At 42.2% G+C, this 16,507-nt stretch overlaps 1 protein-coding gene across 16 annotated transcripts in view; it reads left to right on the forward strand.

The window, feature by feature from the left end:
• PLEKHA5 (pleckstrin homology domain containing A5) overlaps nt 1–16,507 on the forward strand; it is a 1,790,419-nt gene that overhangs the window by 1,546,403 nt on the left and 227,509 nt on the right. For all 16 annotated transcript variants that reach the window (XM_069628398.1, XM_069628397.1, XM_069628399.1 and 13 more), the window contains 2 exons: nt 2,318–2,429; nt 9,962–10,005. In XM_069628398.1, the coding sequence (XP_069484499.1) occupies nt 2,318–2,429; nt 9,962–10,005 (156 nt within the window). The remainder of the gene's footprint in view (nt 1–2,317; nt 2,430–9,961; nt 10,006–16,507) is intronic.

Raw genomic sequence — 16,507 nt, forward strand, 5'->3', positions numbered from 1 at the left:
GGTCACCTGGGTAGGCACACAGTAAGTGGGATGGAAACTCTCTTGTGCCAATCCACACTGCTGGTGCCAGGGTGTCTGGTGAGCATGAGGACCCCAGTGGTCCCTGGTTGGACCACTGCTGGTGTGCATGCATGGAGCATATCTTGCCATTGGTGGGCGGGGTCCGTGCACTTACCTGACTGTGGATAAGAGGGGGGGGGCTTGCATTCCACAGATCTGAAGGAGCCAAGAATCCTGAGCAGACCTACAGAACAAAGTACGACCCTGAGATGCACTTGAAGAGGACTGGTATCCAAATCCCTCGCTGTCCCAGTGGAGCCCCGCTTTGTACCTGATCCCAGAAGAGCTGTGAACACGTTTTGATCACACACAACGTCTCCAGGTAACCCTGCAAGTGGGCCTGTTGGGAAGTGTCCCTGGGCCATCCAGTTGGCTGTCCAGCTCAAACCTTGGTTACTGTGCAGGAGCGCTGATGTTTTTAGTTTCGACCCAAGACTTTGGAGGAAGCTTAGCTCCCACAGCAATGCAGCCCCTCTGCTGAATTTTGTCATCCCAGCACCTTTGGGCAGCGAGATAGAAGGCTGCATTATACTGCAAGAGTGACGCAATACTGCATCACTAGATTACCGTGATGGTCACTGAAGAAGTTTTCCTGTGTTCCTCCCTGTGCCCTGAGACCTGCTGTATCAGTGTTTTTGTCTTTTCTTGCCTGAATCAAGAGTAGGAGCTCCTGTGCTATACCAGACCTGTATACTCGCCTGCAACACCTGTGCATCTGGAAGCCGAATGGATGGCAGGAAATCATACCCCTGATGACCACCTCTGGACCTTCCAAGTCCAGACCAAATCCGAGCTAAGGGTAGCGAGGTGTTACGTTGCTTACTGTTGGCCATATGTTCATCCAAATGCATTCATTCCTAGAGAGCTAACTTTGGGTCATCCTGTTGGCTTGGGTAGTATTTGCCGCCTAAAGCCCTCCAAAAGTCAGGAACAGCTTTGCTAGCATTAACAGGTCCTCGCCTGACTCTTGGAACCCGTTTAACCCCTTCAGAAGTCTTCTAACGTTTTCCTGCTCCTTAAGAAGTACTTGTGAAATGTACGCACAACCGCACGCTTTACACGTGCATTGAAAATTGAGCTCAAGGCGTCATTCATTTTAGGGCTGGACTCCTAAAGGTAGGATTGTTGTAGCTATCTGTTGGTGCTACAAAGGTTTCTCACACTCTTCCTTTCCATGTATTGGTGGAGCTACTAACTTTCTGGCACTGACTCCAGGGGTTGTATATATGTTATAAAAGTGTGTTGCTTCTGAGGTATTTCTAGGGCATTTCATTATTCATGGTTGTTGTTATTGGGACTATAATAAATAGTATATTTTTGCATACTACTGTCTAACTGTGATTCTTGGTGTTTCACTGTGTGCGCTCATTGGAAACCCCTGATTACCCTCACTCCTCCTGAGATTTAGCCTTAACTGCTCTCAAAGATGCTGTGAATTGGTCTGGCTATCTTCCCAGAAGTGTCTGCTGTTCATCTAGCAGAGGTGTACTCCTAAACATCTGTCCACCAGGCAAGAGTTTAGAAATCCATTCTAAGAACCCCTGGTTGTGAAACTTCCCTCTCCCTTTTTGCCTCACACTCATGAGAATATATTTGTATATTTCTTATGCCAAATTGTTGATAAAAAATTATCTTAGAAATATTGATTGGTATTAACCTGACCTATTTTTGATATATTCACTGTTTTCCCTCTTGATCATTATGGGTAATAGTTTTAGTTGGATTCGTTTTATTTGTAGAGAACTCTTGTTTTGAACCTTTTCCATCTCACAATTATACAGGTATTCAAAACAATGAAATAAAACAATTACCTAAATGTAATATGGACAATACAAATCAATGACATGTCATTTCTAGAGTAAAGCTGGGAGACATGTTAACCTAATGTTAGGACATTTCATAATCTGGAAGGAAAGCAGAAAAATTACAGACCCCTGGAATAACTCTCAAGGAGCCGTTGTAAGAGAAAAAGAAAAAAGGCAGACTGTAAAGCTTTTCAAGCCATGAATTACTGTACTAGTAATTTGCTGCTCATCGCTGACACATGGCTGCAACCTGCCTTCACAGATTCTATTTCCAGCAGAAATGATTCAGGTCTTCATCCTTGTGAGGTCGCTAAATTGAGTATCTCTAAATTAGGATAGCACTCTAGCTCCTATAAGCCAGAGAAAGCTGCCCTGAAGCACTGTATACACATGTATTCATATAATTACTATCATTATTGGACGTTTTACCAGACAACCTTTTATTTTGGTAGACTGAGTCCGCTGGTATTCAAGGTGCTCAGATGCAGAAAGAACTCTGGAGAATTCAAGATGTCATGGAAGGTTTGAGTAAGCATAAGCAGCAGAGAAACTCGGCTGAGACAGGTATGGACGCCTTGTTTATTTTACTTACTGATTGATTGAAAAAGCAGTCAAGGCACTGAATTCGTTTTGTGAATATTAAGACATTTTCTGTCTATCAATAATTCTAATTTTTTCATCTCGATTGTGACTTCTGTACTTTTGAACATGTTAATACATAGGTTTGTGCTGCGTCTTTTTTATTTAAGTTTGGATTTTTAAGAAATCTTTATTCAGTTCTCTGAGACCATTACCTGGGGTTTGTACCTTTTTTTTTTAAATAAAATTCATAGGAGCAATTGTAGGTGGACATTAAAGTGCAATAACCATTGATTGAATTTAAGATGTTTGGAGGGGAGTGTTTAGGAATATGAATACATGTTTGTGGGTAGTAGCTTGAGCAGTCTACCCAGGTGGTTTGAAATAGCAAGTACAATTACTACAGGAGTGTCTGCAACAACCCAAAGAGGAGGGCGGGACGTCGCCATGGGAATGCTGAATTTGCATTTGTCCATGCAAGATATTATCAAAGGGAGCTTTTAGTTCTCCTATTACAAACTGAATACACCCTCAGGAGAATCTTGCTAGTCGGAAATGACTTAACAATTCGAGACCGGCTTACTAATGCACAGACAGGAAGATGGGGTCAACATCATATTTTGAGAAGATTCTGCTTTGAGAGCTTGGCTTAACTGGGCAGTAGAATTGTGTTTTTTTTCTACCTACACTTCCCGAAACAGGGATATTAGAAGGGCAGAGTGTAGGGCTCTCCTGGGTTTTAAATATAGGATAAAGTAACCCTACTGTACGTTATAAGAATATTGCAAGTCACCAAGGAGTTTTGTGAGCAAATAGAGGAACGAGGCCTAAGGCAGAGTTCATTTACAAGTTCACGGAACTCCAAGGTGAGTTTTTATGTATGGGGGTCTTTTATTCCTTAAAATGGTAATGAGAATGATGTATTATTTATATAGCGCCTTAATCCAAAGCGCTTTACAGAGCACATATTTACATACAATATCACCCAACCGAAATTGGTACTCATTTATCGACCTCGGAAGGATGAAAGGCTGAGTTGGCCTTTCCGGGATTCGAACCTGCGACCAACCCGCTGAGCTATATTACCAGCATAAAATACATGGCCACACACTGAGATTCCCTTTAGTACCTAGTCTCTTGCATATAATGTACCCAATCTTCCCTGTGCTTGTCCATGTAATCAATATGGAATCAGTTTGGATTTTAAAAAGCAAAAATGCAGCACCTAATGTGTTAGAGAAAAATAGTTTAAGCAGTTTAATAAAATATACCGAAAAAAAGATTGAATTTTGTGCTTTAAAATTAAATAGCATGCAGATTCCTGCTCACATGGTCTAAACTCCAGCAGTGCACAAATTAAACATTCAACCATAACCAGTTTGTCAATGAATGGTTGTAAAGTGACGTAAAACTATTCTGCAGGTAGGGAATTTGAAAAGCTTTTCACAGCTTTAATTAAGTGCTGCAGTGATAGCTGGATTTTTTTCGTGTTGCTCAAGCAGCAGGGATTGTGACGTTACTGCTGAAGCGTAATAACGTAACAGGTCAGTTGTGATGTAATTTTCTTATTATAGGTCAGTTGTGATGTCACAACTAACCTGCGGTAAGAAAATTATTTCCAGGATTTTATACAGATATTACAGGCTTCCATGTATTATATTGGAATTATGTTTCATTCTGGTCTGTAAAGGGTAGTAGACTCTGAGCAGCCTTTGGGTGTTACGCACAGCGGGGATGTCATTTCACCAAAATGTCAGGGGGTAGCAGAAGTGACATCACACAACCCTTGAGCTCTGATGTCAATTGACCCCACCCTGAAGTGACTTCACAGGAAGCTATGGAACACGACCTTTCACCCGTTGACAAAACAGGAAGTGGCATCACAAAGCATTGTTACAAAGTAAACTAAAAAAATATATGGTTACGATATCACTCTGTAATATGCATTTCATAAAACAATGGATCACCCTATGTATCGTTAATATCAGTGTGTATAGGCCCATATTGCCAAATTACTGTGAAGGCAAGCAGACATCCAAGGCCAAATGATAATGATGTTATTATATAACACTTACGCTTAAGCTCTTTATATAGAACAAATATACATACAATGTCACCCAACCTGTGTTGGTACTCATTTATCGACCTCGGAAAGATGAAAGGCTGAGTTGAGGTGTTTAAGAACAAACTAAATCAGTGACTCACCCCTGAAGCGTGCCTGAAATACACCTTTAATGAGTCTAGCAATTATTGTATAGAATTCCAAAAAGACAAATTATTTGTCATTCCTATTCTTTCTTATTTAGGGTCACTGCAGAAAGTGTTACGCTTGTGGAACCCCCTGTTTTTTTTTTTTTTTTTTTGTTTTAAGAGGCCTGAACAAGAAAGCCAGCCACTCCAGAAACAAAGAGCCACCTGGCGCTGGCAAAAGCCCAATAGCTTACATAAAAAAACAAGTTTTAATTATTTCTTTTAGGGGTAGCAAGGGAGAACCCTGGGGTCACAGTTGCGACCCCCAAATGACATCCCTGATGCACACAAGCTGAACTTGATTAGAGCTCTTGCAATTGTCGAAGGATTTGTTGGAAAAGAGAGCTGGTCTTTTGAGCTTTCTTTGCACCTCATTTAAGTCTCCATTTTCCAATTGCGAGAAGGCTCCTTTGGTCACTACACTTATTTGAGAGTGTATGCTTAAGTTGCAGTCAAGATGGACACTTATATTTCAGGCAAATTTGCCAAGTTCCACAGCGTGACAAAAGAATGGTTGGAATGATATGGATGAGGATGCCTGAGCTAATGGAAAGGTCCAGGCTTAAATCCATTGAGCTTGATTCTGCTAATCTATTTCTCCTATGTTTACGGCCTTCTAACATGATGACATCATATGGATTATTGTCAGAGGTATATAGGGGGGAGGGCCTGAACGGGTAAGAACAGGGTCTGCCCTGGCAGTAACATTCTAACACGATAGTAGGGCAAAACACCTACTGATTATCAAGTTAAACACATTCGACCAGAAGTAAGGCAAAAGAACTTTAGCTATCGGTTCCAAAAACAGTGTTAATGGCCGGTAGTGTCAGAGTCCACATTTCTATAAAGTCCAGATACTAAAAAAGCTATGAAGATGCAAAGAAATTATCTAGGATGGCCCAAACTGCAGTTCTAGTCCACCTAAGATCAAAGCTGAACTATAGCCCATGACCATTTATTTGATGCCATCTCTACAGTATATGTCTACCAGTTTCAGTGGTCACTTATTTCTTCCACCCACTTTCTTCAGGACTGTCTTCGATTAAAAATGGTGGCATACTCGTAATAACTCTCTATCGAGGCTTATGGGTATTCTTTCTTACCACATGTTGGTTGTGTCACTTCACTATTTTGGATCTGCAACCGTAACGCTGTGAAACAAAATCAGGGAATCATGGTCCTGTTGCACATGAAATAAATGTGTCAGAAAGGTCTGTGTCCATGTATAACCCTTGTAATCATAAAGCAGAATGTTCCATACTTAATTGCCAAGTTCTATGTAGCGCTAGTCAGTGGCCAGTCAGGTTTTGTTAGTTACAATTTCAACACATTTCTACCCATTTGAAGACATTGAAAAAAACGAACTGATGTTAGTGTTGTTCATGTGGTTTGCTGTTGGATCATAAATCAGAGCCATCTATAGTGACTCTAGGTTGTCAGCTTACATGTCAGGTCTTGTCTTTTGCTCAAGTCTGCAGAAGCCCTGCAGTGGAAGAGAGGGGTTTAGCAAACAATAGCAGACTTAGGCTTATGTTCGACCCTCCCCCACTTTTCTAACACAGATGTGGTCTGGCTGGGCTCGCTGGTTTCTACATCAGACTCTTGAATGAGATAGCCCGCAGGAGGGTAGATCCACTGCCTGCTGTCGGTGCTGCATACTTTGAAGAAGTTCATTAGTAATTATTATTGCCCGCTAGTTTCCTGCCTTACCTGCTGCTAGTATTGGTCCTGCACGGTAGTTATGCTTACTGGCGCGCTCGGTAGCTCTGAGTCGCATTCTGTTTACTGTATCATGTAAACATCTTATTGTCCATCAGACACATATAACTACTCAGTAGTGGGGCAACACCAAGGTGGTGATTACCCTGCATATAAATTACCCTACAACCGGTATTCTGTAAATGTACACTACATAGGTGTGTTCTTTTCTTGACCAAACGGGTTTTGTTGAGTATTTTGTCCAGCTCAAATTGAATTGAGTTCGTTGTTTCTTTGAACCATTGACCTGTACAAATTTATCTGTGAATGCGATTAGCATTAACACACTCCAATGGAGTTGTATGTTATTAACATGCGCAGTACTGCGCGAGCCTGAACTTCCTGTTACTCCGATGCTAGGGAGATGAATGCCACTGCTAATCGGTTGTGTCTGCATACATATTGAATACAATTGGGAATAATTTATTTTAAAAAGTATGTATAGGCATGGTTTTCTAAGTGCCTGCTTTTGTATAGTATGGCCCGTTTGGGCCAGGAGCATTCTGGTATATGTGGTGTATGGGGTCTATTCCATAACAAGAAGCTACTTCACATAGAGGTCCCTTTTTGGCTACAGGTTAGGGCACACCTACCATGTGTGCATTCTCATAAACATTATATACAGTGATATCCTTTGATGCTGTGAAATTAGAACCTATGTTCACTCTGGTGGATATCACCATGCCATCTATTCTGTTTAATCCTACCAAATTAGTCTATTTGGATGCTTTTTCCATTTTGTGCTCATTTTATGCTTTATGCTTTGCTAGTGGTTCATCCAATCAATACAAGTGTTTCCACAGCTTCTGTATTCTCTTGATCTAGTGTAAACTGCTCAATTAAGAGCCCATCTATATGGAGGCTTGAATTATTGTAGAACAGCTAGCGTTTCCCACACTTAGGATTAATTCAGGCCTAGTTGATCTGTTTTTAGCCAGAATATCTACTTATGTTCCCCTTTTAATAGTAGGGTCTGTATATCTCCGCCTCTCCATGGGCAGTTCACTCTTTCGATGATCGTCCAGCGCATGTCCTTTGGTGTGTGGCGGTGTTTGAAAATGTGCTACCAATGGGTTATTTGCTCACCCAAGTCTAATACATGACATATGCTTCTATAGTCATACTTTAGGTAGCAGGGGCATGAAATCAAAAATATCACATTACTCGTGTTGCAATTTGTTAGGATGTTCTGTCTCCGTGGGTGGTTAAGCCTAGATCTATAGCCAGTTTGGTGATGTTAGTGAACATACAGAGCATTGACCTCACAGGGAATGTCCCTGTGGTCGATCATAGCCCCAAATAGTGCCTTGATGTTCAATGGCCATAGATGGTTGGTTAGATTGTACCAGTGTGTCTCTCAGATTCTTTCTTTTTTAAATTTGAAATCTGGGTTTAGATGGATTGGAGCATCCCACATTCAGTATGGGCCAGAGTTTCAGGATTTCTCTTTTTATTTGATTTTTTTTAAAACATTTTTTTTATTTTCTATTCAAGTGACTTAAGACAGCCGTTATTTGTTGTCCTCTGCACGGTCTCTTATCTTGTAGGAGGGTGGGAGCTTGTGTGATGTTACATGCTCCATTTCTTGACTGTTTTATCAGTTTCTTCGTGTAACCCCTTTCTCGGAGACGGCCTACCAGGGATTGTGCAGTCTATCATACTCTGTCATTTCTGAGCGGTTTATTCTAAATCACAAAAACTGCCCGAACTGTAAGTTATCCCAGAAACTCCTCAGGTAAAAACTGGTATATTCGTGCAGTGAGTTCCGATCGGTTTAATTTCGGAAGATAGTGGTGGTAAGGTTGCCATCTCTCGCTCTGATCTCCACATCCAGAAAGTTCATCACTTTCTTGCTTGTTGTGTAAGTGAATTTGAGATATCTATTTCTTAAAATCTGCCATGAATTCCCTCTTGATAATCAGTATATCATCTATGTATCTGGTGTAAAGTACAAAAGATCAAGGCTTTTATGTCACACCCAAATAACTTCAATCCATTTGTTTTTTTGATATTTAACTTTTCATTTGTTATACAAAATATATTTGGGGTGTGACATAAAAGCCTTGATCATTTGTAATTTATACACGTTATTGTAAACCTGGAGGATCAAGGCTTACCAGGTACCTTTAATATATAAAACACATCTATGTGTCTGGTCCAGAGGGTGATCTGGTTTCCAGAGAGGTTGTCTGGTCCATAATTGTGTCTGGTTTCAAATTTTGCCACGTAGAGGCTTACTAGAGATGGTGCAAGGTTGCTCCCATGGCAGTACCAGAACACGGTTCATAAAAGTCTGATTTATACATAAAGAAATTCTATTTCAAGGCAATTTCAGCCAGTTTGAGAACAAATAGTTGTGGAATTTCAATAGCAGGTACTTGGTCTTCAAGCACTTTGTCTATGATCATTAATGTTTCCATCCGAGGTATGTTGTTATAAGAGTGATTTCATGTCGAGGGGGGCTAGTATCTGGTGTCTGTATCAAATCTCAATTCCTTCTCCATTTTGAGCACCCCCGTTCTGTCTTTTAAGTAAGATCACATTTTGGGCACTTCTGTTTTTAGAGAATGATCAATAAATTGTGACAGGGGCTCTAAGATGAAAGTTAATGTTGCCACAATTGGGCGGCCAGGGGGAGTGAATATCTCTTTATGTACCTTTGGGAGGGCATAGAAGGCAGGCATTTTAGAATGTTTGGGGAAAGAAATTCGGCTTCTTTTGGACTAATATGCCCTTCACATAATGCTTCCTCCACTATCCCAGCTATTTCTAATCTAAGATCTGTGCTGGGGTTGCACAGTATTGGTAGATCATTTTCTCTATTATCCGACAGTGAGGAGATCATCTGGTCATATGTGTTGGTGTTCATTGTTCTTACTAAGACTGGCCAATGCTATCCACATCTTTTTTTTATGTTCTCTCGTTTTCTCAATCGCCTTGAGTTTAAGGATATCTTTCTCAAATGTGATAGGTTCAGCTGAGATGTTATGTGGGTAAAACGTGGACTTGGCATGTAAGCCAGTCACATTGTTGGGCTCTTCCACTTGATCTCCATCCTCTTTGACACCAAAATGTTGCTTGAGTCTAATTTTAAGAAGCAGTTGGGCCAGTTCTACCAGTGTCTCGAAGGGATCATAAGGTGTCATGGTATTTAAATAAGGACATTTAGCAAATCATCCTGTCCTGCCTTCTGAATTCTGTCCCCACTGAGGACAGATGCAGAATCAGTGGGAACAGTACCCTCACCTTACTTCTGGTTGAATGTGTTGCACTTGATAATCATCAGCAGAGGTTGTTTCCCACTCAATTTGCCGTTTCCTGACAAACAATTCCAGCAAGTGATGTTTTTGGCTTGGCCTTTTCATTCCGACATGGAAACAAAATGTTTTCAAAACTGAACAACTAAAGGGCAGGGGTTGTACAGTGTTAGTGTACCTTTCTCTGTCCATGTACTTATAAGTTTTACTATTGTTCATGTTTTGCTGTCATTTATTCTTTGGCAAATGCAGGTGACACAGGAATGACACCGTCTTCAGAAACCTGCAAAAATGAGGTAAGCCATGCCTTTAAAGTGCTTTTGTTGACTTTGACAAGATTAGTAATGTTTACATGATGAATCTGTGTCAGTTTATTATTAGCTGGTTTGCTCTTTCACTTGACTCCTTCTACTACAGTGGTTGTGACTCCTATTTGTTGGTTCTAAACACACATATATGTGCAGGCAATATACATTTTAAGAAGGGTATCTAGGCTCTTCAAGCACTCTATAACTGTAGATGGTATCGCGTGTTACCCGCTCGTTCCTCTACCACTTCCTTGCATTTCCCCTAACCATCCTACTGCTAATTCATGGCCTTGCAAGCTTTTACCTGGAGAGCTTTAAGCTAAGAATTGGGCACTCTTATTTGAATGTGCATGATGATGACTTTTGTTGATCAATCCTACTTCGAAATCCCTTTGAGAGCTTGAAGATGTGGATTTTGTAGTGTGAAGGATGTATCATTTACACTAAACAAATTACAATGTTGAAGAACCAGCAATGTGTGGTGAGCGAATCCGAGTGATCCGTCCGCAGCTGATTTGGCTGCGGTCAGAACGTTTGCATGAGAAAGGTGTGAACTACCAAAAGTTTGCACCTTTCTCATGCGAAAACACACGTACTACGGTACTGTGAAGTATAGTGAGCGGGGTGTTGCGCGGGAAACCCCCGCAGCCCCCATTTTTTAAATTTTTAATTTTATTTTATTTTTTTAACGGGTGTTCTGCGGGGGTGTCCCTCGCAACACCCCGCTCACTATGCCACACAGTATAGTGAGCGGGGTGTTGCGGGGGACACGCCACCGACCCCCGCTGAAGTTATACTTACCTGTAGTGCTACCACCAAAGGTATGAACTTTTTGTGGTAGCATTTTTAGAACTTTTGGTCATTACGACCATTTGTACGCGGTAAATTCGACCTAAACCATGGTGAGCCATTTGAACATGTCTGTGACATTCTTATTATGGAAGCTCAATTAGAAAGGCCCAAAAACTGATGATACATATGGACATTAATCAACATTTGTCAGGTTTGCAAAATGACTGTCACAAGACCAAGTCCAGGACGTTCTGTAGTAGTTAGTTAATGGACGCTTGATGTAATAGAGAGGATGTTAATTACATTTTCTGCTCTAAGGAGATAGGAGCTCAACAAGGATAAACTACTGTCATGATTTGCATGCAGGGGTAAAGCACATTTTCTAAATACGAGAAGGGGAATGTAAACTATGATCATAATGATGATGGTTGAGAGAGGTCTGCAAGGGCATATATACCATGTGCTGTCCAAGAGATGGAGATGATGCTGAATGGTCCTAAAAAGGACTAAAGTTACAACACTATTTTGCTGCAGGGGAGTTGCAAGAAAAACTCTAGTTGGCTATTGAGATTTTGCCTTGTGAGAGTTGTTGGGGTCTGAATAGGTGGTCATTGTAGATGTTTAAAAAGATTTTGCTAAGTCACATTTAGTAATGCATTTGTGACCTATGTGTGAACCCTGGATGTAGGTGTCTTTGTCCTTCTCTATCCCCTTTCTTATTGTCCCTTTTCATATACAGTCTCTTCACTATGTACATCTCCTTTTCCTTCAAATAAAATTAAATAAATAGAATAGCATGACAATCAATGAAAGTGACTATGTAAAATAGTATTTAATTTAATGATTTTATTATGTTATCAGTGGCACTTAAATTTGTCAGTTGGACTATAATTTGAGTGTTCAGTGTCGAGGTGCTGCTAGTTTTCCTCACCTTATCCTTAATAGTTTCCCATTGTCGATATGCTTTGGAATCTCTGACTCAGTAGTGTTTGCCTTTATCTTAGTTTGCTGAAAATGCTTGTGGAATTCTGAACCTACTTTCCGGGGGTCATTTCTTTCTATCTAACTTACTCAGTAAGGAGTTTTGTCTACCAGTTGTGACAGGGCCATTGCTCCAGCCATGTCAGGGGTGGGAGGGAACCCGACCCTAACAACCCAGGATGCCAGAAAATGTGTAGACAGGCTACACTGCCTAACATCCTCGCAAGAAAAACCACAGACCAGAAAAGAAGAGCCAGCTCACCAAGAGAAAAATCCTAATCCGGAAAAGCCACATAGAAAAGGGGGCGCGGCTTAAAGCCTTTATGTAACCTCCCAAACCCTCCCCTGTCACACCTCTTGAAAGCAAGGTAAGCCATTGGTAGGGTAAGTGGCCAGTCCAGAGGGAGATATATAAGGGGGAGCTTGGGAGTTGTTTGGGGTGGGCTGCAGTTGGGCGCGGACCAGCAGCAGAGGAGGACATCCAAGAGACCAGAGGAGGCAAAAGTGACTGGAGTGTGGAGGCTCTTGTTAAGAAGGTGGTCTGTGGCGTGTTTGTGTGAGAGAGGGAGAGTGTGAGTATTAATGGTAGAGTAGGAGTAGTGGCAGACTGAAGTAGTGGTAGAGGTGGTGGTAGTAACTGGAAATGAAGTAGGCGTGGGAGTAGCAAGTGAAGGAGATAGGTGGTAGTGGGTAGTAGAGGGGTGCTCAGGACACCTTATCCCTGCGTGTTCCTGGGGGGGGGGGGGGTTAACCAGGGGCTAACTAGAGAGGTGAGCAGGGCACTATATCGCTGGAATTCGGGTAAGAGGAAGACCATAGTAGTAGAGAGGTAGTGGTAGTAACAGATTCGGAAAAGTAGTAGAGGTAAAGCGGGCAGAGGGGCACTGAGTGAGAGAGTAGGAGTAGATATTGTTGTAGACATACGTTTAACTAGAGAACCAGTAAGAGGCGGGGAGCGTAAAGTGGGAAAGGAGGGGAAGGAATAACTGAGGTAGAGGGATAGTTGGAAGTACAAGCGGTAGTAAGGAATAGGAGTGGGAAAGGAAGTAAAACCGAAGGGTGGAGGTGGAAAGGCAGAGTGAGAGATTGGAGGACAGTGTCATAGGGAGAGGAGAACAGTTGTTCGGATCAGTAAAACACAGGTTCAACTGTGAGAGGTTGTGAAAGGAGTGTGTGTAACACAGGGCGAATGAAGCCACCATTCCCTCTTCCCCGAGACTAACTAACTATAGGAGAGGAAAAGCTAGTTCCCTAGGGAGTCGGGTAGCCATGGTTTTAGGGCAAAAACCTAAAGTGTAGAGAAGAAGAAAGACTGATGGGTGTTAAAGATCGGAGATCTACTAACCACCCAGATAGGGACGTCTGGGCTAAGGAGGTGGGAATCTAGCCTGGGAAAGTCAAGAGAGGAAAAGGGCCGGCCCTAGCGCCAAAATACCCCCAGTCCATTAGGTCCCAAAAGGAACCAGCCATTTCGACCAGCACAAGTCTTAATACACATCCATGAGAGTTTACTTTAGGAGTCAGTGTGGTTCATTGTGGTGGAGTGCTACGTCACATGGTTCAAGTAAGAAATAATTTTCACCTTCATTTGTTCAGTATGCTTTAGGACTTATGACTCAGGTTCGAGCAGGCAAATGTTTCTTTTTCGTCTCTTGTCCACTTTTCATTGAGTTCTGATTCCATTTCTTTCTAACTTCACTTTCTGAGCTCCAAGTTCCAGCATCCAAAGTTTTTTGGTGTCCACTTTATCAACGTATTTCCCCTTTTTGATCTGCCTGCCACCTCTCCCTTCTTGCAAGGTATTCACCCGGGCTTCCCTCCTCTGCTTCCGGTATCTGCTTGAGAAAATGTGTTCACTTTGATGTTCTAGGTGTCTACTCCGACTTGTCGACCAGGCTTCTATACTTTCTGCATCTTCCCGCCAGGGTTACCATTGGCTTTGTTCAGTAATACCTCCTTTTTGCATCACTCTTTGTGTCCCTGGTTTTGCCAGGATTCTCTTCTCCTGATATCTGCCGACTCTCGCCAGCTTGGGTCACCACCCTAGGATCTCCATAGGCCTCGAGACATTGCCATCAATTTCAGACAATCATGCTGACAATATACACCGCTCTACTGTATGGGCCTTTGCTTCCAGCTGTGAGCTGGGTCTCCTGACCATAGTCTGGTTATAAAAGCTCATGATAGGTTGTTCACCATACCACATGGATGGCACTTCATCACATTAGCTTTTTGCATTCTGTTTTCATAACCAAAAGGTCATGGCTGGACGGTTTTGAATCAATAATAGCCCCTGGCATAGCTCTGGGAAACCCTACAGATCATAGTTTTAAGCCTGCTAAGCCATTACAGGAGGGGAAGACCGGATACAAATGAGGATTGGTTCCACCCAAAAGTCCAGCCTGAACTGCTAGGTCACACATCCCTTCTACACAAAGGTACAAGCAACCCCAGACATGTTTCAACCTCATTGGGTGTCATCAGTGAGGTGTAGGCTGGACCTCTGGGCCCAATAGGTTCGGGCCCCACCTCTGAACACCCGTCCCAATCAGGGTGACTTAAAGCAAAACCGAAATGTGATGGCTGGAATGTTTTGAATTAATCATAACCACTGCATCGATCTGTGCAACCCTTCAGACCATTGTTTTTCAGCCTTCCAAGCCATCACAGAGCGGGAAAGACTGTATGCAAATCAAGCTTGTTACAACCCCGGCATATGTTTGGTTGGTTGTTGAATTCTTAAGATTTAACTTATAATTCTAGTGCATTTTACAGCCATGCTATTCAATTTCCTTGTATAGTTTTTGAAGCTGATAATACAGAGGTCAATTTATCACTGGATATCAAAAGGCATTTTACTCCCAAGGGGAGCCATACATGTTAATTGGGCTGCCCTTCATTGAATCAGGTTTATTAATGTTTATTCATATTTCATTCAATCTTCTGAATGTTAGAGAGGTCATCAATTAAAAATTCAAAACCTTTGAATTCTAGAGAGGCAGAGAACCAACGTGCACTCCTCCATGTCATATTTGCATTGGCAATGTCCACTCATGCAGAGTGTGGCCCCCAGGGCGACACCACCAAAAATAAATTCATTTGTTTTCTTAGTTTCAGAAAATATTCCTGTATTTGGAAAATAGGTTGATTATCTTTAGGCTGCATTGAGTTTGTTGCTGGAAAAGTTTGAAGAGATCCATGGGCCTCCTCACAAGTTGGGCGGTATTTCGGCAGTAAATCTGACAGAATACCGTCCAACGGTATTACAAGTGGTGGTCTAAGTCCCCATTTATTTCAAGTCCATTGGACTCAATGGGGTATTTGTGGTGGAATTACTTCAGCGGTAATTCCGCCAAAAATGAGCAGAAACTGCAGATTTACATCCAGCTCATGGCTGGAGGTGAATCCTCTGTTCCGCCCAACTCATAGTTGGGCAGTGCGGTAATGCGGTGGTAATTGTATTACCCGCTGCATTTTTACTCCACGCCCAACTCATGATGACGCCATATGGATGTTAAACTAATGTGGTTGGATGTTCTCTAATGTCAAGTTAAATTGCATTGTGATGGGAGATATGTTATGAGTGGCTTGAGTTCAAACATGAACATTTACCCAAATTCATATGTGCCAATGTCCTCTGCCTGGTCCCTGAGGTGTGTATGGGGTGACACCATGGGCCTTGTTCCCCTCCGCACTACATGATGCGAGTCCTGGGACAGTATGGGGAGGATGAGTCCTGGGACAGTATGGGGAGGATGAGTCCTGGGACAGTATGGGGAGGATGAGTCCTGGGACAGTATGGGGAGGATCCCTTACTCCCTCGGCCAACGGCACTGGGGACTGGGCCATGGGTGCATCGTATTGAGGCAACTACGGCAACTGGCCCTTTATGAAATCTGAGCGAATATGCTGGCTGGGTTAAAAAGCAAAGCCCTTGTCCATGGGGAATGTTGTCAAGTTACTTACTTTCATATAATATAAATAATATAAAGTAATGCAATGTTCACTGTATATAGTTAACCTGTTTTCCTTTGTACATAGTTGTCATAATTTCTAGAATGTAGTGACATCAGTTTCTCAGCCAGTTAGAATTGTTATGGCATGAGAGGTGAGAGTTCAATGGTCAATTTGGAGAAGCCCTGAAAGGGGTGAGTCGCAGTCTTAACTTGATGCTTGAATAAACTTCTTGTGATCCACATCAGACTCCTCTGTCATCATTTCAGCCAGCATTCAACTTTACAACAGGTCACTGCAGGGTTCAAATACAAGTAATGAGGAGACTATTTATCAACCTTGGTCCCCAGTAAACCTCACTGCTGCAGGTGCAGCAATTAGCCAGCAGAATGTGTAAACTTGTCCGCTCCATACAAAATCACTTTATGAACTCTGCACACACACATTCCTACATGCCCAGGAGTCAAGATTACAAAATTACCCACCAGCCTTTTTCAGGCTCAGTCCATATATCGGGAGAATCGTTAAAAGTACCCGATTACTTCAATTCCTTACATCACATCCACTCCCCACACTGACTAATTATTGTGCACAGATGTGACTCATACAGTTAAGCATGGCCCCATTGGTGGAACATACCCTTATCAAAGCCTGGGCATAGTTATAAAGATAGTGTGGGCATATGGAGCAGTTAAAAGGAGGTGGTAGAAATGCAGGAGGAGTTAAAAAGGCATGAACAGGGGAGAGCACATAAGAGGGTGGT

Source organism: Ambystoma mexicanum, chromosome 12 (assembly GCF_040938575.1).
Source record: "Ambystoma mexicanum isolate Mex_15411 chromosome 12, UKY_AmexF1_1, whole genome shotgun sequence".
NCBI classification, from domain to species: Eukaryota; Metazoa; Chordata; class Amphibia; order Caudata; family Ambystomatidae; genus Ambystoma; species Ambystoma mexicanum.